This window comes from Rhamphochromis sp. 'chilingali' (assembly GCF_963969265.1).
Source record: "Rhamphochromis sp. 'chilingali' genome assembly, chromosome: 8".
Classification (NCBI taxonomy): Eukaryota; Metazoa; Chordata; class Actinopteri; order Cichliformes; family Cichlidae; genus Rhamphochromis; species Rhamphochromis sp. 'chilingali'.
In genome coordinates, this window is record NC_137935.1 from 10,621,999 (window position 1) to 10,649,720 (window position 27,722).

Sequence of the window (27,722 nt, forward strand, 5' to 3'; positions counted from 1 at the left end):
AAAACCGGTGACCACTGACATGTTATTTAATAAATGGAAGGAAGGCACAGGGACAGAAACCAACAAACAACCAAAGTTCCTAAGAGGGATGGAGAGACAAGCCAGCTGTCATCGGTCCAGGGGGTTCTTGCAGCCCATCCTAAATTAATTAGCCTGTCTTTGTTGTGGTCGGCAGGACAGTGGGGAAATAAGGAGGGGGAGTGGAAAAGTGATGGAAGGGTGGTGAGTAGAAAATGGAATTCATTAGGAAATTAGCGTCAGCACTTTGAGGCACTCACAAATGACACACGGTTTGTCCAGCGCAGGGCCTAGCCGGAGAAGTCCCCCCATCAGTTTCACTGTGTCAGCGATAGGAGGAAACACGTATTCAGTCACTGCTGCTTTTAGGAGGGGGAACTAAAATGTCCCTTTCGCTAATAGTGTTATTAATGGAATCCTTACTACTGCTTATATTGTTTGCTGCTTGTTTTCATTTATATATATGTCTTTATTCCACTGTGTTCTAGCTTGCAGACTCTGGGATCTACACATGTGTGGCCACCAGCTCCAGTGGCGAAACCTCATGGAGTGCCTTCTTGGAAGTCAAAGGTAGGTCGAGGGAAGATGACATGATATTGACGTGATATTTGTTTTAACTTTACTGTTTATTGATGAAAATGGCTGTTTGTTGTATTCTTCACTGAAACTTTCAGAATCAGGTGGAGTGATTGTAATGAAGAACCATGATGATAATGAGCTTCCAGGCCCACCATCTAAACCTCAAGTTACCGATGTCACCAAGAACAGTGTGTCCCTGTCCTGGCAGCCTGGGCTGGCTGGAGCGTCTCCTGTTTCCTCCTATGTCATTGAAGCGTTCAGGTTTGTTTTACCACTCCCATTAAAGCGCCAGTCACTAGCTATCAGCTTTGGTATGCTATGGATTGCAGATATAACTTTATTTCTCTTGCACTGCAGTCAATCAGTGAGCAACAGTTGGCAAACAGTGGCAGACCACGTCAAAACCACCCAGTTCACTGTCAAAGGTCTCCGTCCGAACACCATCTACCTGTTCATGGTGCGAGCTGTGAACAGCCAGGGCCTGAGCGATCCAAGCCCCATGTCTGATCCTGTCAGAACACAAGGTACCTTACATAACACTAATATAAAGCAACTTCATTACATTCACTGCATGTATGCATAGGTTCTTCATAAGCCACAAGCTGAATTTGATTTTTGTTTCTAAGGATAGATTAAGGTCGCTGTGTTCCACTCCAAACTCTGGTACTTATCAGCCCATCTCAGCAGTCTGCAGTGAACAGTTATACTGACACTAACACTGCACAACTTTCAAGAGGTCAAATTTTTCATTGCAGTTCAGCTCATTAAGGCTGCACTTAAGCAATTATGTAAAATAGCCATGTCTACTTTTGGAAGGCCTAACAGAGTTAGTGCTATGCCTGCTATGTTAATCATCATAACAGAAGAAAATGACTGTCTCCAAACCCAAAGATGATTTGGTTACAGTACTGGACAGTCTGCAGTCAGATTGCATTGATATGATAACACCCTCCCACAAGCAATCCTTTGGCCGTGCTCCGTCAAATGTAAGCTAATACCATCCTAAAAAAGTGAATTTGATTTGCAGCCTATCTCTCTCATGGTGAGATGAAGACCTTCAGATGATATATAGAAGTGTTGATTGACAATAGCATGCACTGATGATAAAGTGATTTTTTACTACTTTTAACTGTGTTTGGCCTGTCTTGCTCCTTTGGTGTGTCCATGTTATTTATCACTGCGCTGGGTTGTGTAAATGAGGCATCTTTTTTTTAAATATAGGAAATGATATTTGTGGCTTTTTTTCCTCCAGTAAATAACTCAAAATGTGGCTCATTTCAGCCACACTCAGTATCTCATATGCTGGATTTTTTTTTATTGCTTATAACTTGAAACACATGCATGGGAGAAATGAGCTGGAACATAGTGTCATGTGTCCATTCATCTTCCATCCAGTATGTCTAAGGGGTCATATATTCAGAGTTCATTCAGTGATGTGGTTTTTCAGTCAGATCCCAGTAAGTGCAGACAAGTCGCACGTCTAAAGAACTTTGCAAACCCAACTCTGCTTTCTTTTCTTTAGATCAGAAAAGTGCTTAATACAAAATGGAATGAGGTCATTTTAATGCAGATGAAGTTGCTCCTTTTTAAATGAAGTCGTGATTACCAAGTGTACACGTCTTTGTTAAATCTGGCTGGTCTATTCATTCTTTCTTTTGTTATTCCACTTCTGATGGTGATGAATCAAGGTTTATTGTGTGGAGCTGAGTGAACAGAGTTTAAGAAGAGTAAGAAACATTTTACTCTCTTTGACTTTACTTTGGGACTTCTCCTTCTCATTTTTACTTTCTTGTTCTCTTGTAGATATAAGCCCTCCAGCTCAGGGTGTGGACCACAGGCACGTACAGAAGGAGCTCGGCGAGGTCATAGTTCGCTTGCACAATCCTGTTGTCCTGAGTCCCACAACCATTCAGGTCACATGGACAGTAAGTATAGCTTAGCATACTCAGACTTTAGCTGAGTATTTTCACTGCAAGAGCATATATTGTGATTCTTTGATTGTGCAAAATTGAGTCACAGTCAAGATAGTTGGCATTAAATATTCCTCTTTGAAGTCAGAAGGTGCTCCTTGAGGCTAGGATTTGTTTTATGCCAGGAAATTTTTGTCAGGTTATTCCCTAAGACTGCAGCTTTGAAATTGTAAATGGGAATTTAAAAGTAACTGAACATCAGATAGCTGTAAAATGGTTTTATTAACCACAGTAACATCAAAAGAGATGTCAGAGACATCTGGTTGTTCATCTATCTTCCATATGTCTTCAGCTGCTTCCTGCTTACATAAAGGACTACCGTACTCAGATAAAAGCAGATTGAAATTAATTTTTGTGTAATACAGTGTAGTAATCTGCAAACAGGAACCTTTGCATCCACTATATCCTATATGCACTTTCTGATGCTTCAAAATAAGAATAAACTTTTGGCCAAGTTTAGAACATTTTGCCAAATGTGAAACACTTTAAAAAAAAATTTATATCTGTTTAATAATAAGAACAGAAACACTACGGTGTTTAGACTGTATAATATGTACATGGTTATTTTGATTGTGGTCCTATAAATCCCTTGGTGGCAAAGGGAGTGCATTTTCAAATGATCCACATTAGCAGTTTTCCTGGTGACATCTTTATTGACCCCTGTGGACTTGTTCGCTAATTTAATGCTAAAGCATTGCTTTATGATTGCAGTGTACAGTCAACACAAAACACGGCTGCCTAATCAATCAGTGGCTGGGACCCTTTAAGTAAACAGAGTGGCCCCTTTCAGAAAGCTTTTATATTCCCAAATCATTCCATTAATAAAATTCGTGCACCAAGAACGGAATCCATTTTGCTGATTTACTCAAGCTACACTGGTGAAAAACAGCTGCTTAACATCCCACTTGAAAGCCCTGCTCACTTCTTCTTCTACTGTTAACAAGCCATTACAGTGAGTTATGCACCCGTTCCTCCTCTGCATAAATTCAGCTTTTTCTGTCTCGCTAAATGGTTCCAAGTTTTAGACGAAGGACCCGTTGTGGATTTCAGGGGGCTACTACAATTGCTGTCTCTCCATCTTTTCTATGGGACATATCTCCTGTTACCATCTCTATTGTGTATCCTCCTTATTTCCCCAGGGTGTATGTATTTGTTGCTGCATGAAATTCTTATATTCATACCACGTCCTAAATATAGTAGGACTTGCTTTATGGTGCCACTATTTAGCATTTATAATACACATGAGACATTCCTATGTCCTTCATGGAATGCCTTTTTAATGTTGGGGGGACCACTTTGTGGTAGGATCTATGGTATGAGATGATGTCAGTGTTAATTCAGAAAAGTGTAGAAGTGCTGGTCATAAAAGCCTCTAAAGTGTTATACATGCAGCCCTGTAAGAATTGCAGAAAAACATCAATGCATATTATCTATCAAATGTCCCAAAGTAGCATCCATTAATCTCCTCTGCACAGTTCTCTTTGAAATAAAAAATAACTAAATGAAAATAATGCCTTCTTTTACCTCTTTAGGTGGATCGTCAGTCCCAGTTCATCCAGGGTTACAGAGTTCTTTACAGACAGACATCGGGACTGCCATCACCAGGACCATGGCAGACCCAGGATGTGAACGTCCCCTCAGAGAGAAGTGTGATCCTCTCTGGTCTCAAGAAAGGCATAGTTTATGAGATCAAGGTCCGGCCTTATTTCAATGAGTTTCAGGGCATGGACAGTGAATCCAGGACTGCAAGGACCACCGAGGAAGGTAAGTGGAAGAACTTGCTGATTATATGTATATTACTGTATGTCAGGAGCAATAAAATCAAACTGTGGCGCAGCCACTCAAATGATGAGTGACACCCATAGGCTGCTTCCGTGCCAGTTTTTGCTGCAATATCATTGGTGCCCCTCTTTAAAACTAAGAACTGTATTTTGTTTAAACATGCTTCCAGGATATGCTCATCTTTTTGACCTTCCAGCTGTTTTGTTTTTTTTGATTGGTGGTGTTAGTGCCAACCTTCGTCTAATCCATCACCCAGCAGCCACAGATCTGAGCTGTGATTGGGCACAGCTCACACTTCCTCCTGTGAAGATGATCTGTCACCTAAAGCTTGATTCATACAGGCTCTGACAAGGCCACAGAGCAATGCGGTGCTATATTATAAACAGGCGCACAGACAGATATGTATTTCGATCAAGTTTATTGTAGTGAACTAAAACTGAGCGACCAAAGTGAAGCTAAGTGTAAAACTGCTTTTGTTTTAGTGCCTACTACAAACTACATTACAATTAATTACACATTTTTAAAAAAACCTGCAATAACACTGTTTTGCTTTGATATAAACCTGAACACAAATACAACCACCAACCTTGTTTCAACCTTTTAACCATATAACTTTATACCTACAGCAGCACAAAAAGACAAATGCAGACGCTTAATACTGGAGGCGAAGACTGTCTTTCCACTGCATATTCAGGCTGCATGGACAGGAGACAGTTCACATCCTGTTGGGATGACAGGCCCATTTATTTTCCCTTTCTCAGAGGGACCATATCTCCTGTGGTCAGCTAGTGCATTCACTGCAGCAGTCGAACTGCCATCAAGTTACAGCTGTCGCCAACACACACTCTGGCACAAACACACACATACCTTAAAGTCACACATGCCAAGGTACATCTCCCTAAGGTTTCCTAAATCCACATGTCACAGCTATTACCAATGCTGATAATATTCCCTATCTGCATCCAGGTCCTGCACAATCTCAACAACTTTCTGCCATAACTCTGCTGCTGCGCTTGGTCAGAGTTAATGCACTGTCAAACACAGGGCTCTAGGCTCTTCAGAGTCCCTGGGACTACTGAGAAAATGTGGCTAGACAGATAGAGAAATCCGGTTCAGAGTGTGATTAAAACTTAGGTTGTTATTAGCACAATTAAAGAATCCCCAGAGTACGTCCAGGCAGATTCAGGGTTATAGTATGCTCAGCGCGCCAGTGCTGTGTCCATCTTTTTGGTCTCCCTTTGCCTTTTTCACACGTCCTCTCACTCTCCATCTGGACAGCCATATCATGGCTGATAAATGAACTCTGACTGCCATCTGATTCCCACTGCATAATTGTCTAAGAAGTCACCACAGAGGATCATGTTTTATGCAGAGTAATTCTTATTTAAGGAGAAGGGAAATCAGTAATGTTTGTATAAATGTTCATTTCTAGACTAATGATCTACAATACATTGATCTCTAGGGAGATCCCACTCCCAGTCTTTTCAATAGCTATTGGCTCCTTTTTTGTATGGATGACATGTTTGTATTCCTTCATCATCCAGCACAGCATGCCATGTGCATGCGAGACAGAGGGTCACATTCCTGCCTGCCATACATCACTCTGCTAATGGCTCTATTAGCGCAGCCTCTGAGGCCTCTAATGAAAAATGTGTATTGTTTAGCACAAATATGCATGATAATAAGCTGCTAAATCATTCATAACATTAACTTTGAACGACATTGCTTCTGATGACTGCCATGCACAAATCCAGCACTTCGTCACCTGAATGTAATTCGGTGTTGGAGAGCCCAGAGCTTGATGGTTGATCAGATGCTCCCTTGGAAGACTGTTTCTAATCTGGCTAAGGTGTTGGGTTCATCATTGGACCCATTCATCTTCTACCATGCCAGGGCCTTCTGGCTCTCTGGGGGTTGGTGTGGCCAATTGCACTGAGGGATGAGCACAGATTTACAGGGTGACACGTGCCATTTTGGATGGAGGTGAGGTGAGAGAGCGGCAGCACAGGAGTAATTGACCTGTCAGTATTCTGCTGTGGTGCTGCACCCCTGCCAGCCACTGTGGAAATGAGAAAACATTATTTTTAAAACGTTATTTCCAGTTGGGCCAACTGTTATTTATTTTTCCTTTTACCCCTTGTGGGGTCAGAAGATTGTTGCCATCAGAATAACAATAGAGGTTTATGAAAGCTTGGACCTGTCTTGTTTCTATCCACTCCCAGGCTGCCTGTGGATTGTGCAGATTCCACTTAGATGGGCATCACCCCTCTGATCCTCACCTACTGGCTTTAGTTTCATCTCGCTGATCGATGGAATCAGTCAATATGTTTACTGAGACTTTGTTTCCTTTTCCTAAAATTTATTTTTTTCACATTTCCTTCTTGTCTGCACTTCATCCTATAAGCTCATTGACCCGTGTGCCACCCTGGTCAATGCTAGAGTCTTAGTGTGACTGAGAGTGCTTGCCTGACTATGCCAGGCCATTATTCTACAAATCAATACCAGTATTTTCTGTGCAAACCTACCAAGCTGGAGACAAGGATGATATATTAAATCAATGTGATGTATTAAAGACAGGTTATAGCAGTATCGGATGTGCTCTACTTTTTATGTAAATCCCCCTCTAATGAAAGATCATGGCAAGCTTCGGTCACCTGGGTTGTCCTTATAGAATATCATGGCGAACAAAAATCTGTGTCTGGTATGTGCATCCTTGTTTCTGTTTTGATTCTCTTTGCCATAACTGATGGATAGTGTATTTGACTTTTGACATCGATATTTGCACCTCTTCTTTCAGCTCCCAGTGCCCCTCCTCAGCAGGTAACAGTTCTGACCGTTGGAAACCAGAACAGCACTTCCATAAGCATCTCCTGGGACCCCCCGCCACCTGATCACCAGAACGGCATCATCCAAGAGTACAAGGTTGGTCCCAGCACGTCAGCATGGATTCTCATTTAAGTCACACAAAGCGAAAGGCATCACTTATTTTTGTCCTTTCCGTTTCAGATCTGGTGTCTTGGGAATGAGACGCGTTTCCATGTTAATAAGACAGTGGATGCAGCCATACGCTCTGTAGTGGTGGGTGGGCTGCAGGTAGGAGTAGTGTACCATGTGGAAGTGGCTGCCAGCACAAGTGCAGGGGTTGGAGTGAAGAGTGAACCCCAGCCTATTATTATTGGTAAGACTGACTTATAGACATCAAATTTCCCTTTCTTTTTTTAATCCTTAGTGAATGATATTCGGGTATCGAATAATATTGTTGCAATAAAATTGTATTTCAGCATTAGTGTTTAATCTCGGGAATTGAGCAAATATCATTACTTTTTGTCATGAAAGTCTAGGAATTACCAAATGGATGATATTGTTAAAATATTTTGATATGTGGTCTGACTGGATATGATTTATGTGGAGCTATGGCAGATTGTGCCTGATTTGACCCATAACTGATGGCTTGGCCCGCAGCATGCTCTTATTTCCCCAGCGTCACTCACATAATCCATCTCTGAGAGCAGAGCCGTGAGCTTACAGTTATGATATGTTGTGTTTGCCTGTCTGTGGACGTGCAAATAGTTGTGTTCATGTGGTTGGTAATGTAAAGAACACGAGCATTTGAGCATCTTTGCACGTGCATATGCAGACATATGTGCGTTGTTATCCTTACAAGTGTACATTTTTTTTCCTGTCACTGTATGGGAATGTTAATAGCGTGCGGTTTGCACTTTTCCTACCATGCTGCAAGAGATATCGTCAAGCACACTGGTCAGGCTGCAATTGGAGATCAATACAGACCAGGGTCCTCTCATCTCATTTCACAGTGTGTTTTATCAGCTGTGGAGGGAATTGGGGGCTAAACTAAGCAAACAACCTGCTCACCTGGGGATTTGTTATAAGCTTTTAAGCTTTGTCTTTTTCAGTCTGTAAAATATATTTTACTGCACATCCTTTAGATCGACAGTATGTCCTGCTTCTCTGGTCAATGCCTCAGCTGAAATGTAACAGACACACTTTCTTTCAGCTTAATCTAGCTAACCTTTATGTTTCTGTTGGTGTGGGGGAAAAGTGAAATATTTCTAAGCTTGTCAGTATTTGTGCATTAACCTTCACCTTGAAAAATCAAATGATACAAAAAGGCATAAATCTTTATGTTTTTTCTCAGTAACTATTCAGCCAGCATTATATAAGTGCCGCCTTTGTGTTCCTGCACAAACAGGTAAAGAGTTCCGGGACGTGATTATACATGGAAACCGGAACAACAGCATCACAGAGCAGATCACAGATGTGGTGAAACAACCTGCTTTTATCGCCGGTATTGGGGGGGCCTGCTGGGTCATCCTCATGGGCTTCAGCATCTGGCTGTACTGGAGAAGGAAGAAGAGAAAGGGTCTGAGCAACTATGCAGGTTAGATTGATCACAGTTTCACGCATTCTGGTGCCTTAACACACTCTTCTAACTTTAAAGTGATTTTCTTCCTCTTTCAAAGCAGGAGTATTTTACCACGACTACACTATCGTTCTTCAGTTTTAATGAGTGCAGTCTTGATGAAATATATCAGAACGCTGCGATGAGATTGAGATGGCTACTGTGTTAAAGCTCAAAAGGAAGACAGATGTCAGCATGAAACATTTCCAGAGGTTCACAGTTTTTGACAAATCCACCCACTGTGTTGGTTATTAGCTCAGGGTGATGGAGCTGAGTGGGCAGGCTGGACTCTCTGCTGGTCACTGAAGCTTGGGTTTGTCCAGTTCTCCTCCCACACACTGACCCTGACATCTTACTGAGAGACCCCCCTGTCAATACTAGCAACCACCAAGTCCACATAATCTGCCAGGAGTACAAGATTTAATTAGAGAACAGAAAATGGTAATGAGCTGACAATTTAGTGTCGTATTCTCTGAGTGTTCTCGCGTTATTTCTTTCCTTTTAAATAAGTCTAAATCCTTATGATGTTTTCTGATCAAGTCAAGAAGTGCTACGATATGCTGACTTGGTTAATTTACTCTTCATTTCTGTTTGTTACATTTGTATGTGTGTGTGTGTGCGTGTCTGTTTTATTTTGTTTATGCCACCCTCTTTACACCTCTGTGGCCTCTGAGCTGGCTGCTTTCTGGCTGTCGCTCTGCACACTGGGTGACGTTGTGGTCTCCCATTCTCTGACCCTCAGCACCTCTCAGCTTGACCCAGTTCCTTGTGTGCAGATACCCCCCTAAAGCGCTGCTTACCTCTGCAGGCTTTTAACACACAACTTCTCTGTCTTCTTGTTTTGCAGTTCAGTCCTTCACCTTCACCCCTGCAGGTACTGTTCATTAGTCTCGTCTCCTCCCCCCACCTAAGTACAGCTTCATCTCCTGCCCGCTTCTAGTGCATATGTTTGAACTGTCACACTTACGGTCATGGCTAATGCAAATTGAAACCTCATGCTGGTGAACGCAATGTGTGCCATCAGAGAATCAAAAATAGAAGCGAAAAAACATTTCAGTTTGTTATTGGCCATGATCTGGGCCCTGCAAACTTAAACTCTTTTTTTCCTGCTCAAACCACAACTTTATTCCATGTCGTGTTGTATTTGTGTGTATTTCTATTGAAGCTGTCCGTTTCTGAATGGCGAGTCATTCTGATTTGTGTAGCTTTGTTTGTGGCATTTTTGTGGGGTACGGTTAGACTGTCCATTTCCTTTCTCCTTAAACAAACCCTCTTTGTTTTCTCTTTTTTCGATTTCCGAGCATCTGCTTTCCTTTGATGTCATCTAGTCAGCTGGGTGCCGTTTCCTTTCTGAGTTTTGTGTTCCTTATTTGTGACGATTCCTCTACTACTGTGACAACACATGTTTGCCTTCCTTGAGTGGCATTACATTTTTAATGGGCCAATTTCGTGAGTGTATGTTATCATCTTCCTTTTAGCTAATTCAGCTTAAGAGGAGTCCAAAGTGTATAAATGATTCATCTGAATAAGAAAAGGGAGAGAAGAGTAGCGGTTGGAAGTTTTAAATATTTAAAATATTCTAAAAAATTAATCCTTAAAAAAACTACAGTAAAACTACAGTTTTTTTCCTTCACTAATTAATTACTTTTGTGAAGTATCACAGCATCCCTTGCAGGACATTTGCTTGGAAAAACTTGGAAAACACTCCTTAGAGATGCTAAAGAGAGAGCAGGTTTTTTCACAAAGAGTGTTGAGTAACAAGAGCAAACAAGGGCAAACACAGCATAAATTGGAGTGCTATATTTTGAATGGGAGTCAAAGTGGTGCTGAAGAGTCTTACAGTGCTCTTGTCTGCATTGACAATTAGTTGATGTGTTGAGCGTGTCCAGTCTCAACCCTCTAAAGCTGTCTCCACAGGAGTGGTAAATCACAACTATGTTAAGGCACGCGGCCAGCAAAAATTAGATTTGATGGAATTTTTATATGCTGATTATGCCACTCCCACCCCCACCTCCACCCACGATCGGTGCTTATTAAAGGGGATTAATCTGTATTCATATTGGGGGGGGAAAAAGTGCTTATCTTGAAGACGGAGGCGAGAAGCACAGCCCTGCCGCCATGTCACTCTGGCTAACATAAAAGTATTCCACAGCAGCCCAGAAATGTGCCCGAGCACAGATAGGGACTTCAGAGGCCTTCCCCGCTGAACAGCCTCCCCCTCACACCCGCCTGTCAGTCCTCACTCAAACAACTGAGTATTCTTTAATGCAAGTTTGGTGGTGGGGAACAAAGAGAAGCGGCTTTGGATTTCACTGAATAAAGACTGCGGTTTCTGTCTTGAGCTCTCTGAGATCTATTTTATTCTAGCAGACTTGCAATGTTGGCTCTATCTGGGTAAAACAAAGTATTTTAATTCCACCTGCTGGTGTTCACTTGCTTAAACCCTAATGTAGTAAATAAACGTTCAACTCTCCAACATGCATGCTTGACAGAATTTAAATTGTCTCGCTCTCATTTGAAAGCCTGGAATTGTGGTTACGAGAGTAAAAATTGGATTAAGTAAGCTTAGGTAATGTTGGTGATACATTAAAGTGTAGCAGTCTCTCTAATCTATTGTGGGAGTTTCCTCTGTCTGTCTTCTGTTACTACGTCACCCACAGAAAAGCCCCCTCTTTTGCCCATGCCTAGGCTTGTTGTGGAACCGACTTGAATGAAACAGAAAAAAAGGGGGAATGTTCAGCCTTCTTCTCTCTTTAATCTCCATCTGTGGAACAAATGAGCCAAATTACTAACAGCTTTCCTTTGCTCTCTTAAGTAAACCAGCTCTCTTATTTCCCCCCCTTTTCATTCCCCCCCCCCCCCCCATTGGTACGAGGTGGTTTCCAAAACTCTTGCTGCTTTTCTGTGTTTCCTGTGATCCATTGAAGTTCTTACATGCTTAGAACTCTCACTGCTGCTTTGCCATCACAACAGAGATGAAATGGATCCTTCACAGTCGGCTCTCACTTTCGGCCACGCAGTTTTACCAGCCTCCGACTAAGAGCGGCCCTTGTTATCTGTAGATCGCTGTAATGAAACAGGCCACATGCATACCTTCTGGGGAGCCCTGCCAGCCAAAAAGCATCAGCAACTCAGCCTCTACGCTTGTAGATAGAAAACTCTGTGTGATTAATGAAGCCTCTGCCATTTCTAATCTTTCTTTTTTTTGGTTTGAGATTTAATCACAAATCTGATAATAACACAGTAGCAAAATAAAAAAAAATGAAATGAGTTTTCCCTCTCATCAGGCATCTTGTCCTTGAGGAACACATGACGTCTCCACTTATGCAAAGCAAAGCAATATGCAGTCCTCTTCATAGCCGTTAAAAAAAGAGAACGACATTGGATGCAGACGGACATCTGCACCCCTTTGTGAATCCATCAACTATCATGTCGTGCATGAAAAAAATGAATACATTGCTATTGAAGCACAAGAGCAAAATGGGCAATGCTAAAAAGACAATATTTCTTTCTTCTTATGGAAACAAACCCTGGTTTGCTTTATGTTATACCTGAAAAACTTAATATCTGGTATTTTTTTCCCTTTTTCTTTCTTCTCTTTAGTGACATTCCAGAGAGTTGATGGGGGGCTGATGAGCAATGGAAGGTGAGTATCGCATGAAAGTGAATCTCACACCCATTCTACACATTTGTGCACAGTCTCATCTAAAACGAGTAAAAAAAAATCCTTTACTTTATAATTATTTACTTCCCTATGTCATTGGCTTTACTCAGCCTTTCCTCCATAGTTATGCATGAAGTCCTCAGCAAGCTGCTTTTGATCCCAGCACTTCTAAATGTCTAATAGATTGATTGATAACCGATACCTGTTGTGTGCCTACCATGCAAACACGCATAGAAATATACATTTCAACCACATCTCCATTCATGCATCGGTAGATGAACTCATAAATCTCCTCAGCGGAATTAACAGAAACAATTTAAGCATAGAGTGCTTTTATTTTGTCATTTATCTTCCGCTGCTGGCTGTAGGCAACCCCGAAGCCCTCTGGAGTGATAAATTTGCCTGTCACCTTGCGTGGGCGGCTGGGATCTGAGCACATGTAATAATGTAAAAATAATTACCCAGGGGAGAGGTGTGTGGAGGTACCCCTTATGCACCCCCATACAGCCTGCTCCATTTCACTCTGTGTTAGAGGGGCTATGGTGACTAGGGCACATCTCAATGACACCAGTTACAGAGCCTTTGTAGGTATTCAAGAGACTCCCTGGAGAATCCCAGGCTTCTGTCTATCTACTGCTTATCACACCTGACTAGGTAGAATCTCCAGATCTCAAACACTCAGTGAGAGTCTGCAACTAAATTTGACCCTGAGTGTATCTGGGCGTTTGGGAACGTGTCTGCTCTGCAGTCTATTTGCAACAATTTGTTTTTTAATATTTATGCTCTTTTTTTTCTCCAAATTTTCCCATTTTCTGTGCATACAACTGGATGCTACTGTGGACAATTTTGTTTGTATTGTTCTGTCAGCTGCCAGCAATCTCTTAATGAATTAGCCACGCCACTTGCCATGCCGTTTCTCATCTACTTTCTGCTGAAGTGTTTTTCCTTCAATTTTCCACATAAGTGGTTCTGATTCTCACTCCAGCGAATGGGATTTGAAATGTCTGTATTTTTGCTGCTTTATATTTGTCATATTTTTAGTCAGAAGCAGTGACTTCCATAATTTTCACAACACTGGGATGCAATCTGGAGCCCTAGCACAAGCCTCTGATCCATTAGTCACTCTATTGTCATCAAATCCCAGATGTTGCTACTTCCCCATCTGCCCTGAGAGTGAAAATGTGGAACAGAATATCTTGGGGAAAAAGTGTTCATGTGTTGCCTGAGATGTTTATTGCATTAATTAGACAATAGCAAATTAAACCACGTCTGTTTCTAGTTTCTCATTGGCTCCTGCCAAATTGCTCTGACTGAACAATTACACTTAATCGATCACAAAATAAATGATTCATGGAAGATGAATAGGCTGCAGATTGGTAGACCTGGACCATTTGACTTTGGCTGCTCAGCTGAAATTGATAAAAGCTGATAAGGGTTCATTTATTATCCCCCTGCCAATAAGGAGATGGTAATTAGAAGGTAGTAATAACTTCCTATCTCGGCGCTGATCAATATTTTAGCACAGCAGATTTACTCCGATCGGCAGGGAGCATGGGATGAGCACCGCAGTGAACAGGTTTCACTGACACTGTTGCTATGGAGATTCCTTTACATCCCAGAATACTAAATGACAACATGTTCTCTCAGAGTTAATCTAGAAAGTAATCTGTGTTTCCCCTTGTGCTAAGTGTTAGCTAATGTCTAGACTTTTAATCCAAGTTCTATTCACTTGTCTGTGGGACCATAAACGCTTGATTTATGAAGTTGCTTTGGAATTAATCTCTCTCACTTGGCTTATTTATGGGAAGCTCCGTGTCAGGCATCTTAGGCAGTATTTATGGTTTCCTTCCTCCTCATCGCAAGTAACTGAAATATCTAACAAGAAGAAGAAATGCTCCAAATCAAATTTCTTCTGCCAAGGTTGCTATCCATTCTAGGATAGGCATGGATTAAGAGTTAGGTGTCAACTTTTCATTAAACGTATGACCCTGTGTCTGTCCTCCAGCCCTTCTCCATTACCCCACCATTGGAATACACACATGCACACACAAACACATATAGCGAGTCTGTGGCAGAAATCAGTCTTATTCTAATTATCCTTAGAAGAAATGCTGCTTTGTGATGAATACAAGGACGATGCAGCCATTTCCTCTGTCAGCTCCTTGTCTTTCAAATGGTCTTCCTCAAGTGGGCTGGGGGAGGACATGCTGGAGCACAAGCCTATAGCTGCATGCATTTCTGTGCTATTGCTGGAGTCAACAAAATGAACAATGTCTCTTCTTTTTCAGCTGTTTGTAGTTTTGCCCCAAAACAGGTGAAAAATAAGGTTAGAGAAAGAGAGTGTGGCGAGAGAAAATAATGGCAATGGAGTAACAAGACAGCCAGAAACAGAGGTAGAAGGACGAGATGGCTTGGAAGATGTATTACCCTATAAAAGTGCATGTGTCTGATGCACAGCCATCAATTTGAATGACTTGTCTCCCCCGAGGGCCTGTTTTGGCATTCAGGAACCACAACGAGGGCTCTTAGCTTGCCAGGGCTGCAGTTCATTTGGACTCCCCCCACTGTGGAATCGGTGTCTCCTCATTAGAACTTGTGGCTTAGGAGAGAGTGACTGCAGCAATGCCATTACCTGCCCTTGTCCTCAGGGCCTGACTCCCTGAGAGCCAACACATCACCCCTCTGGAGCTAAGGCAAAAAAAATCCCATCAGGCAGCTTGACTGGTAACTACTGTGTTACACAGCTTCTCAGAGTGCACACATATCTGCAGTCTGCTGCTAACTGAGGGGTCTGCAGTATACGCTAAATATACCGGCTGAGGATCATTTGTCTAACGAGGTACACTAGTGATTACGCAGTTAGAAATTTTGTTTTGCATTTTAATCAGCTTCACAAGTGGCAAGTGGTGTGGCAGTGAATTGAAAACAAAGGCATTTAACAGCATCTTTCATTCTCATTTTACTCCATCTGTGTTCCTCATGGTAACGAGCCTTAGACGTGATTGTACAGTAAAGTGGCCCTAATGGCCTCCCAGCAGTCACCCATGACAGGTTAAAGTCGTGATGACTGCTTTTATAGCTCTTACACCTCAAGAGGGACACAACACCTGTTAAATGGACCTGCCCTCTCCCTTAGACAGACATCCCACAAGCCGGTTCCAGGACCGAGGTCTCACTCCCTATCAAATAAGATTTAGACTGTCTGGACGTCACCACAAGGGGTTGATGGGAAAACACAGCAGAAGGGGCAAGATATTAATGAATTAGGAAATATATACATGTGGGTGTCAGCATGTACTGCTGCACTTTTATGCAAAGCGCAAATGCATGCATTAGTCTGCCCACGGTGTGCTTTTGCATTAATAACTCAGAAAATGTGACAAAGGCTCAGCAGGAACAGAAATTAAAGGGCCTGGAGGAATTCCAACTTTGCGGGAGAAGAAATGTATCTATATAGCGTTTCCCCCCCATACTGAAGACTTGTTTCATCAGCTTCAGAGGTTTATGGAAAACTTATCTCCCACAAACACACATGCGTGTGGACAGTAACATTTGTTTTAATTTTTTTGATGTCTTCACAACTTCTTGCTGTTGATTGCTGTCATATTTTCTGTATGTGTGTGTTCCAGTAACATAATAAAGAATTAAACAGGGTATAATGTGTAATTGGGGATAATCTTGTATGAAAAAAAAAACAAAACAAAACAAACCTTTTGTAGTAATATAGTTTTATGGCCTGTATCTAATCTGTTGTTTGATCCTTTGTTTCCGCTTAGCCGCCCAGGCTTGCTAAATGCCAGTGATCCAGGCTACCCCTGGTTAGCAGACTCTTGGCCAGCAACCAGCCTGCCTGTCAACAGCAGCTCCGGGGGACCAAATGACCTGAGTAACTTTGGTCGAGGAGGTGAGCGCCCCGGTGCTTTCCCACTTGCTTTGAGAAAAAAGACCATGAGAGATGAAAGATGACTGCTCTGCCTTCCTCGCTGTGACGCACATATATGCATTCAGGATGTATACATGCATGTACATTACATTTGTGTCTGGATATATATTTATCACACCAGAGGACAGCTACAGCATTAACAGCAGGGGCTTCACTGTCACCACGCTGAGTGATGGCATATAGTCCAGCCTGGTGTCAAAGCCCATACCTCAGAGCAAGCGAATGAGAGAGGAGAGACGGGCAGAGGAGCAGGGGGTGGATGGCTGTTTGAAAGGATGGTGTTGAGCAGCCAGTCGTGAAGGACAGGCACAGCTTGACTGGCGCAGATGCGGACACTTCCACCATGGCTTTACATCATCTCCCCTTCACTGGGCATGCAAACCATGCACTACGGAGAGAGAAGCTGCCTGCTCTCCTCCTAGCTCTCCCTCTTTGACTCTGTTAGTACACACACATGCAGAGCAGCAACATTATGCCTAATGTGTAGGAACACATAGGGAACCTAGTGAGATATCCAGAAGATATGTGGAAGGAGAACAGGAATGTCATAATGCTACAGTAGAATTTATTTTCAACAAATATATTTGTTAAAATGTGCAACTGATGGCAAGATATACCATAGATATTGCAACATTTTCGCTTTTTTACCATTTTCTTTTGTCAGTAATGCAGAGCTACAGGTGAGGTGGGCATTTTTTAAAAGGAAGCCTTTCATGTAATCTCTCCATACTCTTACCCAGATCTCCCCACTGGACAAGGGGATAAGACGGGCACCATGCTCTCGGACGGAGCCATCTACAGCAGTATAGACTTTACCACAAAAACCAACTACAACAGCCCTGGCCAAACATCCCAGGCCACTCCCTATGCTACCACTCAGATTCTCCACTCCAGCAGCATCCATGAGCTGGCTGTGGACCTGCCTGAGGCCCAGTGGAAGGCCTCGTTGCAGGCCAAGCAGGAGATGGCCAACCTGGGCTACTCCCTGCCCGACAAAAACTCCTGCAACAACAGTAAGTTGCAAAAGTAAATGCAGTCTGTAGGGATTTGTGTGTATGTGGGAGGCTCACCAAGGTTTTTTTTGTTTGTTTGTTTGTGTTGGGTTTTTTTTTATAGAGTATGATAATATGTCAGCCAGAGCTATTGTTCCAGTGACATTAAACTGAAAGCCAGATTACAAGCCACAGGTTTACAGTTGTAACAAGACAGCCTGTTGGTATTGAAACTTTTCCCTCAAAAGTCGTGGAGGTCTTTGTTGCGCCACTGTGGTGGGAAGAGGTTGTCTTAAAAAGAGCGGTTTCTACCTCAGCAGACATCATCTTGGTTTTTCTCCAAGGCTGAATAAACATCTCACAAAGGAATACTGCACTTAAGCGATCCATCTATTTACCCGCTGAGTTTTCTTGACGGTACCGCAGCTCCTTCAGTTTCAAAGTAATTGGCAATCCATTTTAGCTTGACTAATATTTAAGAAAATAATCCAAATTAATTGGATTTGATGCAGGATTTTTCAAGGCCGAATGGAGTTTGATAGTTTAAACGTAATGAGAGTTCTTTGGCCTTATTCTAATACGTATTTATGATCTGGTGATTTTCCAACAGTCTAAAATAGATTAATTATAGTTTTTACACATTGCAGTGACTCTTTCAAAATGTTTTGTAATTCTCCCTGAAATTATTTCAAGAAGTATGCTCAAACATGATTATGTGTGATTATACCTCTCTGAAGCAGGACAAATAGTGAAAAAAAATCTCTACCACTGAGTCATTCATCAGTATTGTGAAAGCTTAGCTTGGTGTTTATCAAATCAACAACAAATCAGATTGGTCTGTTGCATACGAATCAAATAGTGTTAAATAATTCAGCTTTTTGAACATATGAGTCCTGATTTTATCCTGCTTGCTTGATGCTCTAACTGCATGTTTGCATGTGCTTGTGCTAACTGCCAATCACCTGATGCCACTGTGATTTTTGCCCTTTAACCCCCACTGTAGCCCTCCTATTCATTCCTGACTACCGATTGGCCGAAGGATTGTCTAATAGAATACCACACAACCAATCACAAGATTTCAGCACCACCAGCTCTCACAACAGCTCAGAGCGAAGCGGCAGTCTCTCAGGTTGGTTTACGCAGCAGAGAATTAAGCAGACTGGGACACGCTGCTCCCCAGCCAACTTTATGATTGACTGATGTCTTAATTGCTTTATTTATTTGTTATTTGCATGTACAAACTTTATATCCAAAACATTCTTAATAACACAATTCCCTCACCATCACCAGTGATACTTGGCTCACACAGCTCTCCCTGCTTCTAATTGATCACATATGAATGGTATGGTGTTATTTTTGTTATGTGGGGTTCTGAGCGCAACTACTGCTGAATGTAAAGATGGATGTGAGTTGAAAAGTCTTTCAAAGCATAATGAAATAGGAAACTTAAGTCAAAAGAAAGAACAGCAATATAATCAACTGACAAATTATGGCTGCAATTGCTAAGGCTGGGTTCATGCCATTACTGCTGGTCTTTGGGAAGGCTTTGTCTCTCACTGTGTGAGTGAGCAGACGGGAGTAGGGGCAGAGGGAGTCTTTCAGACAGAGTGGACTATATACACACACAGACACCATTAGAGATGCTTGGCTGGGTAAAGTGGCAAAAATACCTCCCTTTTTCCCTCTTCCTCTAATGGTGGCCAACTACACTAAAACCCATGTTCAGAGAATTACAATGTCATTTATAGGACACCAGGGCATCCCTCTGACTGTCTCCCTTCCACTCTCCTCTTTTATCTAGTTTCAAGCCACTGCTTTAACTGGTCTCTAATTCAATGCTGAGGCACACTGTGGGTTGAAGAGAAGGATGTGAAATGGTCATGCCTTACAGGCAAATTCCTCCTATAGAACCACAGGTGACTTATGTCCCTGTTTGGGCTTGCCACATAGTAGTATAATTTAATAAGATGAAAAGAAGTAATTAAACGCATAAATTTCTGCTTACACTAAACAAACAGATTGTGCAAATATGCTTTAAAGCAACATTTTGCAATCATTTCGGGAAATATATCTAGACGTAGATGAGAAGATTGATGCAAAGTAATAAAATCCACACAGCAATTAGTCACTCATTAAACCACAACCTGTTGTTCTTTTTCAGTTTTTCAACCTATTAAAGAAATGGAAAATATTGTGTCAAATAATTAACTTTCCATATGCTAATAGACAGATTTTCTCATATATTCAGAGCTTTCTTTACTCTAGGCAAGCTATTATCTCCTGGCATATGTTTACAGTTACGGTAGACAGATTTAGATAATCTGTTTACCTAATCTCAGCAAATATTTGCATATTAATGCGCAGTCTGTGGGCAAGGGGCAAGAAGCTTTCTGGTTTCCACTTGAAGTCTGTTTGTATTCTGTGACCAATATGTCCTCATTTGAGAAGGAAGTACAAAAAAGAAAAAGAGTGCATTCCCCAAAACATAATTTTAAACCATCAGCTCCTATGTAAACCGTGTTTTTTCTTTATCAGCTTTTTAATGGTATCTAATTTAGTAAACGATGGCCAGCAGTTTGAACAGGAAGACTTGGCTAAGATATCCACTGGCTAGACCAGAAGTCCTGAAAGAGCAGAGGTTAAGTCTGAAGACAATAGCAGACAGATATCCAAATCATTTCTACTTCTATCCGATGACTTGAAAGTAAATACAAATAATTAAATAATTAAGAATTAAGTCAAAAAGACGGCAGAGGTGTAACTATATGTGGATTATTTAAAACAAAAATGTTTTAAGAATTCTCCTCATTAAGAATCTTTCAGTTATTTTTAAATAGATGTCTCTTTTTTAATATTGTCTAGTATATACCCAATATAATGTGCAGTGAAATAATCATGCTTACTGATATTAATGATGCTTTAAAAGTGAATTGATCAATAACAGATATTCTGTGAGGTGAAACTTAATGATATTTTGAACCAGCACATGCTAAGCTTTGATTCAGACTTCAACCAAAGTAAACTCAACATATGAGGGGAGGGGGGCTGCTGGAGTTTCTGTGCTTTGCTCTCTCTCTAAGGACATGGAAGGAATAATGAATGTCAGGTCTGAAGGAGGAGAGAGCGGGATAAAAAGAAACCGAAATAGAGCAGCTTTCATGACAGCATGGATCTCCACTGGGACATGAAGCTGCTCATTAAAACCTTTCTTAGTGTAGGGGAGAGGAGGTAACTGGTGTTTTCTGTAGTAGTTAGAGACCCCAAAGACACCTTGTTCTCTTCCTACACTCTCACCCATCCTGTGAAGCTGCAAAGTCTGTGATTATGTGAAGTTCATGGTTGTGCGTTACCTGTTGTGCTCCTGAACTCTCTGTTGTTGCATCTCCATTCATTATGTAACATGTTGCCTTATTTCTTTTTAACCTAAACTAAATATGATGATACAAGACTTTCAGTTATATATTTTCCCCACTCATGAGTTGTATTTGGCTGTATAGTCTTTCTCAAGTCTCTCTGTGGCTTTTCCTCTCAGCACTAAGGCACCCAATGAAAACAAAGCAAGCTCAAGGCTATGCAGCCCTACAGTTATAGAATGGGAGTGCCCAAACCCTGGGTATAAATACCCAAAGCTCCATCTATATTTAGTATCACTTCCCCTTTGAAGAGAGGCCCAGTTTTGTCAGAGGAGATGAGTGCGCTGTGTAATTCTTGTATAGCTCCTAGCCACAGCTTCTCTCTATATTTTTCATATTTGGGTTGAGCTGTTGCAATTCCAGCGCCAGACCATCCTTCCCTGGAAGAGGCTCATTTACAATATTGATGGCTGGTCTTGTGTAGAGGGACTAAGGATGACTGAACAATCACGTCAGCTCACCATTTATTGGTAAAAGTCAAGCGTTGCCCAGAGGTACGATTAGGAAACCCAATTACTTTCAGACTATACTTACACTGTGCTGCCACCTGCCTTGGGCTTACAGTTGTTTCTTTTATTACTTCCATTCTTTATTAATCTTATTCTGACACTTCTTCCATATTCTCATTTTTAATTTGTTCTCTCTAGTGCCAGTATTATTACTTGTTTTGGGTTTGTTTGTTTTTAACCATGCTCACCTTTCATTAAAGTGTTTTTGTCATTCTTGCAGGTAAGTCTTAATAGCAGAAAAATCTATACTTTTTGGATTAAAAACAAACTGCCCACTGTTTCTGATTTTCATGCTGTCTGGTATTCATAAAAAGAGATGGTCAAGATGTACTCTATTGCTTCTGTAAATGTCTTTTGATGACAGATATTTTTTTACTATGTCTGAGCCAAGTTACTTCATTACATTACGTTAGCGTGCGTGGTGTTACATTGCATAAAATGCCATACTGGCAGCTTTTTGGGCCAGTGGAAAAAGTGATTACAGGCCTTTGGCAGCAAAGGCTAACCAACAGATGACAAAAACAAATGCGTTTAGCAGAGATTCCCAAAAATAGCTTTCAGTATTGGTGGTGATGTCAGGCTGAGGTTATTTTATGGATTGCAAGGTGTTTACTTGTAGGAAGAGCCTGACATAATCCACAGAAGATTCCAGTCCCCTCGCCCATGCACAATCTGACATTCAAATACTAATATTAATTCCCACATATTGGTTGTGTGCTACAGGGTTGTAAAACTCAGACATATGCATGGTGAACCTTCAGATGAAAAGACATTAAAATGTTCTTTTCTCAGAATAATACAAAGTAATACTAACCACCAATAATGTTATAAAAAACATATTTACTGTGACTATTAAGTATATTTTTATTTTCATTTATTTAAAAACAGTGTCCACTTTTACTGTAGCACTGAAAGTCAAAATACAGTACAGAACATCATGAAGCATAATTTCATTTCATGGATCTTAAGATGTTTTGGCCATGAAGCAAATTTAATATGCATGATGGGGTAAATGTGCAGAAGACCTTTAACCACAGTATAATGCAGTTTAGTATCTGCTATAATCTCAATATCATACACGTGGAATTATCATGTTTCTTAAAAGGTGTCTGCAAAACCTGAAAAAGTAGGATTCATGGCAGAGCTGTTGAATTGCCCCTAATGAAGTGGTAGATATAAGATACATTACATATAAATAAAAAATTATTATAGAAACTAGATTAAAAAAAATATTCAAATAGCCATAAAAAAAACAGGAAATCTTTTTCCAGGATATATTTTTGGTGGTTTTGTTTTTAAGATTTGAAGTCAAATATCTTTTAAAGAAAAAAAACAAACAAATAAAGGTTTCTTCCAAAGTGACCAAATCATATAAAACTTGGTATTGAACTGGCTGGCAGATTTATAAAGATGGATGGGACCAGGTAGAATCTGGTGTTGGAGGGATATGAGTGGAAATAGATGGGGTTAGCGGCTCTCCGGTGTAATAAAAGAAATGAAAGTAGTAATAGACTCTCAGTGAATTCCATTAGGGACACATCGACACTACACAAGCCATTCATTATGATGATGCTGTGAAGTGAGATATTTCATTGTGGAACCCAATGCCCGGTGTGAAAGGGGACGCTGAGGGATGGGTGGAGCACAAAGGTCTGCCTCAGCCTCGTTTACTGCAGTTCTCTTCTGTTTCTATGGAGATTTGAGGCTTTTCAGCCAATCAATCAATGAAAGCATGCTTTTCATCAGGCAACCTTGAGGTTTTCTATGGAAGCGCTGATAGGCAGGAGCGCATTGAAATCTTGTGTTTGAAAATGTGTACGACTTTGCAAGGCTGTGTTGAAACAGTCCAAATGGATTTGTAAACCAAGTAGTGTGTTTAGAATAATTTGAGTTTATTTATAATAGACATTTGTCAGATGGCAAATGCTCTCCCAGTTGTTTATTCGTTTTTAATTGGTTATTGTATACAGTGTCGTTTTCATACAGTTTCATACTGTGTCTCATCTTTTCTAGGTGGAAAGGGAGGAAAGAAGAAGAAAACAAAGGCTGGCTCTAAACCTACTAAAGCCAATGGGTCCAATTGGGCCAACGTTCCCCTGCCCCCTCCTCCTGTTCACCCTCTCCCTGGTACTGAGATGGACCATTATCCCAATGATCACCACGACGGGGGAGGGTATGTCTGCTAATATAAAAAAATACACACAAATTATTCCATCTTGAATGGATAATGAAAAACCATTTAAATGCATAGAAACAACATACACACTTTACAGCTCAGTTTTCAGTAGAAAATGAAGCGCGACACAAGTTTTATTTTAACCAAACGATCAGATACAAAATCTTTCAAACTGCTCTCCTTTTTTGTATTTGTCATTATTTTTCATTAACTTTTACAGCCCATTTGACCCAATTATGTTGTTTTCTGGATCACCTCCCATTTCACACTGGGCCTCCTGTTTTTTGGAGCAACCAAATGTAATACGTCATTCTATTTTAGTCTACTAATCCTGTCTATACCCAGACAATTAAGACATTACAACGTTTAAATTATTTTTTGAAAGTCAGCTCAAATACAAGTCATGCTGTCAAGAATTTGTTTAAAAATATTGTGTCCACTGTCATTGAAAATCTGTTGTAGCCAAGTTAAGGCTTTTAGGAAAAATTTAGGAGGCTAAGAAGCCATACACAGAAGCTTTGTAACTGGCAATTCTGATATTGAAGAGAAGAAGCATGAGCTCATGTGGAAGCGCAAGAGGGAGAAAAATAAACCTGTTCCAAGTAATATTTTGTGTGTTTTGTGGGCAGCTAGCTACACACAAAATAAAAATGGCAGTACAAAAGAAATGATCACAGAAAGCAAAACGATATAGATGATGTCCAACAACTTCTTGTATAAGCAACACACTAAATCTGGTTGCATTCTGCATTAATGTCATCTGACTATACCTCACTGAGTTTATTGACTTAGTACTGGAAATCTGACGAGAAGCAAAGAATCAATGCGTGTATAGTCTCTACAGGCAGCACACGTGCTCTTTTGCACAGGGCTCTTACACAAAAACCCACATACAGATGGGTGCCAATCAAACTATCTGCTGACCCGTTTTTCTATCTATAAAATAAATGAAAATAAAACATGTCTGTCTTTGTGAGTTTGTAGACATACGGGTAGCTTTGGCTTAATCTCGCTGATGAATTCCATAGTGGGGAAAAAACCCCTCCTAATAGTCCTGTTTTATAAAGATAGATTTATGTTATCCACACACACTGAGGCTAAAGTTGATATAAAAAGCTGGATTCTTATAAATGATTAATGCCATACCAGACATCTGATATTTTTTGTTTAATTTTCATTTAATGTAATGGTGCAGTGGTTTGCACTGTTGCCTCACAGCCTTTCTTTGTAGAGGTTGCCTGTTGCCTTGTTTTTGCGTTAGTTTCCTCTTGAATCAAGCTTCCAGCCACGGTCCAAAGAGATAGTTGTTAGGTTAATTGGGGATTCTACATTAGCTGTGGGGGTGAATGTGATAGTTTACCTGGTAAACATGGATGGAAATGGATTTTGTGTGGTAAATGCAGTAAATCAACACTGTACTTTAAGTGTGAACTAACAGTAACTTGTGTAAGTGATTGTGAGAGTGTCTCTCTTTGGTCCAGTTGGCACCATGTCCTCTTACTCCCATTTCCAATCTGGGAGAGTCATCTGCTTTAATAGGCTATCTGGCAAATGAAGAGTCTCATGCACTGTAAATCTGAGGCTGCTCTTAATGGCAGCAGATTAAAACAGTTATGTCCTATGGAGTGTGCCCTGACAAATTTCTATAATGAACACCTTCTTTATGGCTAGTATTATTTCAGCATGTATAAGCACAGCTATGAGGAATTGAAGCTTGACACCAACTGTAATTCTAATCAGGACTGTTGTATAACAAATTGCTGTCCAATGAAAGTTGGAGAAGGTCACAAAACTGTGTTAGCACATATCAGTTTCTTTTGACATATATTTTTTTATGCTATCTACTTTTCTCAATCGTCTTTTACTTGCAGACACTGACAATATCACACATCTACAGTAATGCCATTACTATGTCTGTCCATACTTTCCAGTTTGATTTCTATAAAACATGCATAGCTTTAAAATCAGCAAGCTGTGCTAAATTAAATTAGTAGATTATCATTTTCGGTTGTGGTGATTAAACCTCCAAGCTCCTTATTTTTTAAGTCCATCAAATGCTTCTGGTATTTTCAGATAAACTCATTGGTTGATAATTGGGAAAATACTAAATAGTAAAAATAAGTCGATATTAATCAGTAACAAAAATAACAGCTTATAGCTCTTGCTCAGGCTATATGTAACCTTAACTACATTTGTGTGGTAAACATGCATTTTCCCTCAGGTATGAGAGCGATGGTTGGGGACCGCCCATGCCTGTGCAGACATATCTCCACCAGGGCATGGAGGATGAGCTGGAGGAAGAGGAAGAAAGGGTTCCCACCCCGCCTATCCGGGGGGTCGCCTCATCCCCCGCTGCTGTGTCCTTTGGACAGCAGTCCACAGCCACCCTGACCCCCTCTCCCCGAGATGAGATGCAGCCCATGCTCCAGGCCCATTTGGATGAGCTGACCAGAGCGTACCAACTGGACATGGCAAAACAAACATGGTAAACACAGCAGCATTAAAAAGCATTGTAAATATTTAAATTAGATACTGCAGTCCTATCAATCTATTTATCTAGACAGATATACTGTTGTAGTCGTACATGCATTGTTTTTATTTTACAGTGCTTACTGTACATTGTGTTCCTGTTTATTGCTTCCAGGATTTATTCTGTTCCTGCAGTATTCCTCATGTCAACTGTGTGCAGCGGAGATAAACCCATTAATCATTCCATTTTAATGGGCCCATGCTACCACTTAGGCGACTACTGTATTTTGCTCACTCTAAGAGACACAATTTCGTACCCATGGTTGTTTACTCCCCCTACACTTGTACGGTGCATTCCATTGTTGTGCTCATGCAAGTCAGATGAAGACCATGCTTCATTCTGTCAGCAACGCGCAGAGAATGAGAGACTGGCATTCATTCATAATAGAGAAGTGGGTGGTAGTGGGAGAGCTGGGAAGCCTTGTCAGGAAGGAGATGTCATGTTACCCGGTAATGACTCTGTTGGTTAGAGAGCATCTCTGACAACACCAGAGGGCCAGTAATTACAACCAATTCCCACTGCAAACCGCGTCAAAGACTTTGCACTCCTCTAACAAACGTGACTGTCAGCAGAGCAGGCTGCCACTGAGGTGACAGCCATGTGTCGACAGGCCTGGAGAGCATCCCTTTATACCATCCACAGCAGCAATTAGTAGGTCATTGTGTTAGCATACAAGCTGCACTGTGGAATTAGTGAAATTGTCCATATTTATTCAGCGGCCCACATAATACAGGTCTCTGTAATTAGCTCTACATTTCCACATGCAACCACATGTTATACGTTCGATAGTCATCACCGCTCCACATTCCCCAATATCAGATTATATGGAGTATTTATTTATTTAAATTTTTTTTTACCAGGCACATGCAGGGAGGCTCTCTTCCTCCCCAGGCTCCAGCTCCTCCAGTGGGCTACGTGTCGAGCACAATGGTTTCCGACCTGGAGACTGACCTGCCTGATGATGAGGAGGAGGAGGAGGAAGATGAGGAGGAGGATGAAGGCTATGGAGCCAGGCATCCCCGCGGAATTGAGCACACACCAGGGTCTAGCATGGACAACCTGGACAGCTCTTTAACAGGTAAGGCTGTTGGATTTGTATCTGGAGCCGGCGGGGCTTTAACCTAATGTTGTTAACCGCAGTATAATTTATTTTAATGCATAAGTAAATGGGATTTGTTTCTTTTTATTCAAATGTCCATAAGCAGGTAAAATGCATTCAACTCCCATCGTTGTTACATCTTGTTTAACGGCAAATGGATTGTTGTTCATAACGCGTTCTTCATGACTTTGGTGTGTTAATTTTTGGCCCTCAATCAAGTTTTTTAAGCACCTTTGGCAGGCTCTGGGGAATTACAATTATCATTTTCAAAAAAGAAAACAGATAAGAAAGTCCATGAATTTTAAACAGGATAGTGAGAGGGAAATTAAGAGGAGGGAGAGGGTAGGGGAGAGTGACTGTGATTTAACTTGCACACAGCTCCGGAGCCAGAGCCAACCGTATCTTCCCGAGGAGATTTGAAATAAATTTCACGTGCGGCATATTCCATTCCAGACTAGAGGCACCATTTCCATTTTTACAACTCACTGAAAACTTTTACAGCCGTCTGTTGAGGGGACATATGAAGGGCATGACATTGCAGTGGAGGAGCTGGGTTCTGGATTGCTGCTATCATACTGACCAGGCCTGACTATCCATCTGCAATGTAAAGGGGTAAAAGTGCAAAAA

General features: G+C 41.1%; 1 protein-coding gene across 13 annotated transcripts in view; it reads left to right on the plus strand.

The window, feature by feature from the left end:
• Window positions 1-27,722, plus strand: part of robo2 (roundabout, axon guidance receptor, homolog 2) — a 153,598-nt gene that overhangs the window by 116,476 nt on the left and 9,400 nt on the right. For 7 of the 13 annotated variants that reach the window (XM_080889729.1, XM_080889727.1, XM_080889720.1 and 4 more), the window contains 16 exons: window positions 507-588; window positions 693-858; window positions 955-1,121; window positions 2,401-2,522; window positions 4,100-4,331; window positions 7,147-7,271; window positions 7,356-7,527; window positions 8,560-8,748; window positions 9,617-9,643; window positions 12,373-12,415; window positions 16,210-16,337; window positions 17,117-17,389; window positions 18,372-18,497; window positions 23,304-23,463; window positions 25,688-25,951; window positions 26,857-27,074. In XM_080889729.1, coding sequence (XP_080745855.1) covers window positions 507-588; window positions 693-858; window positions 955-1,121; window positions 2,401-2,522; window positions 4,100-4,331; window positions 7,147-7,271; window positions 7,356-7,527; window positions 8,560-8,748; window positions 9,617-9,643; window positions 12,373-12,415; window positions 16,210-16,337; window positions 17,117-17,389; window positions 18,372-18,497; window positions 23,304-23,463; window positions 25,688-25,951; window positions 26,857-27,074 — 2,494 coding nt within the window. The remainder of the gene's footprint in view (window positions 1-506; window positions 589-692; window positions 859-954; window positions 1,122-2,400; window positions 2,523-4,099; window positions 4,332-7,146; window positions 7,272-7,355; window positions 7,528-8,559; window positions 8,749-9,616; window positions 9,644-12,372; window positions 12,416-16,209; window positions 16,338-17,116; window positions 17,390-18,371; window positions 18,498-23,303; window positions 23,464-25,687; window positions 25,952-26,856; window positions 27,075-27,722) is intronic. The other 6 variants (XM_080889732.1, XM_080889731.1, XM_080889728.1 and 3 more) reach the window with 3 other exon arrangements.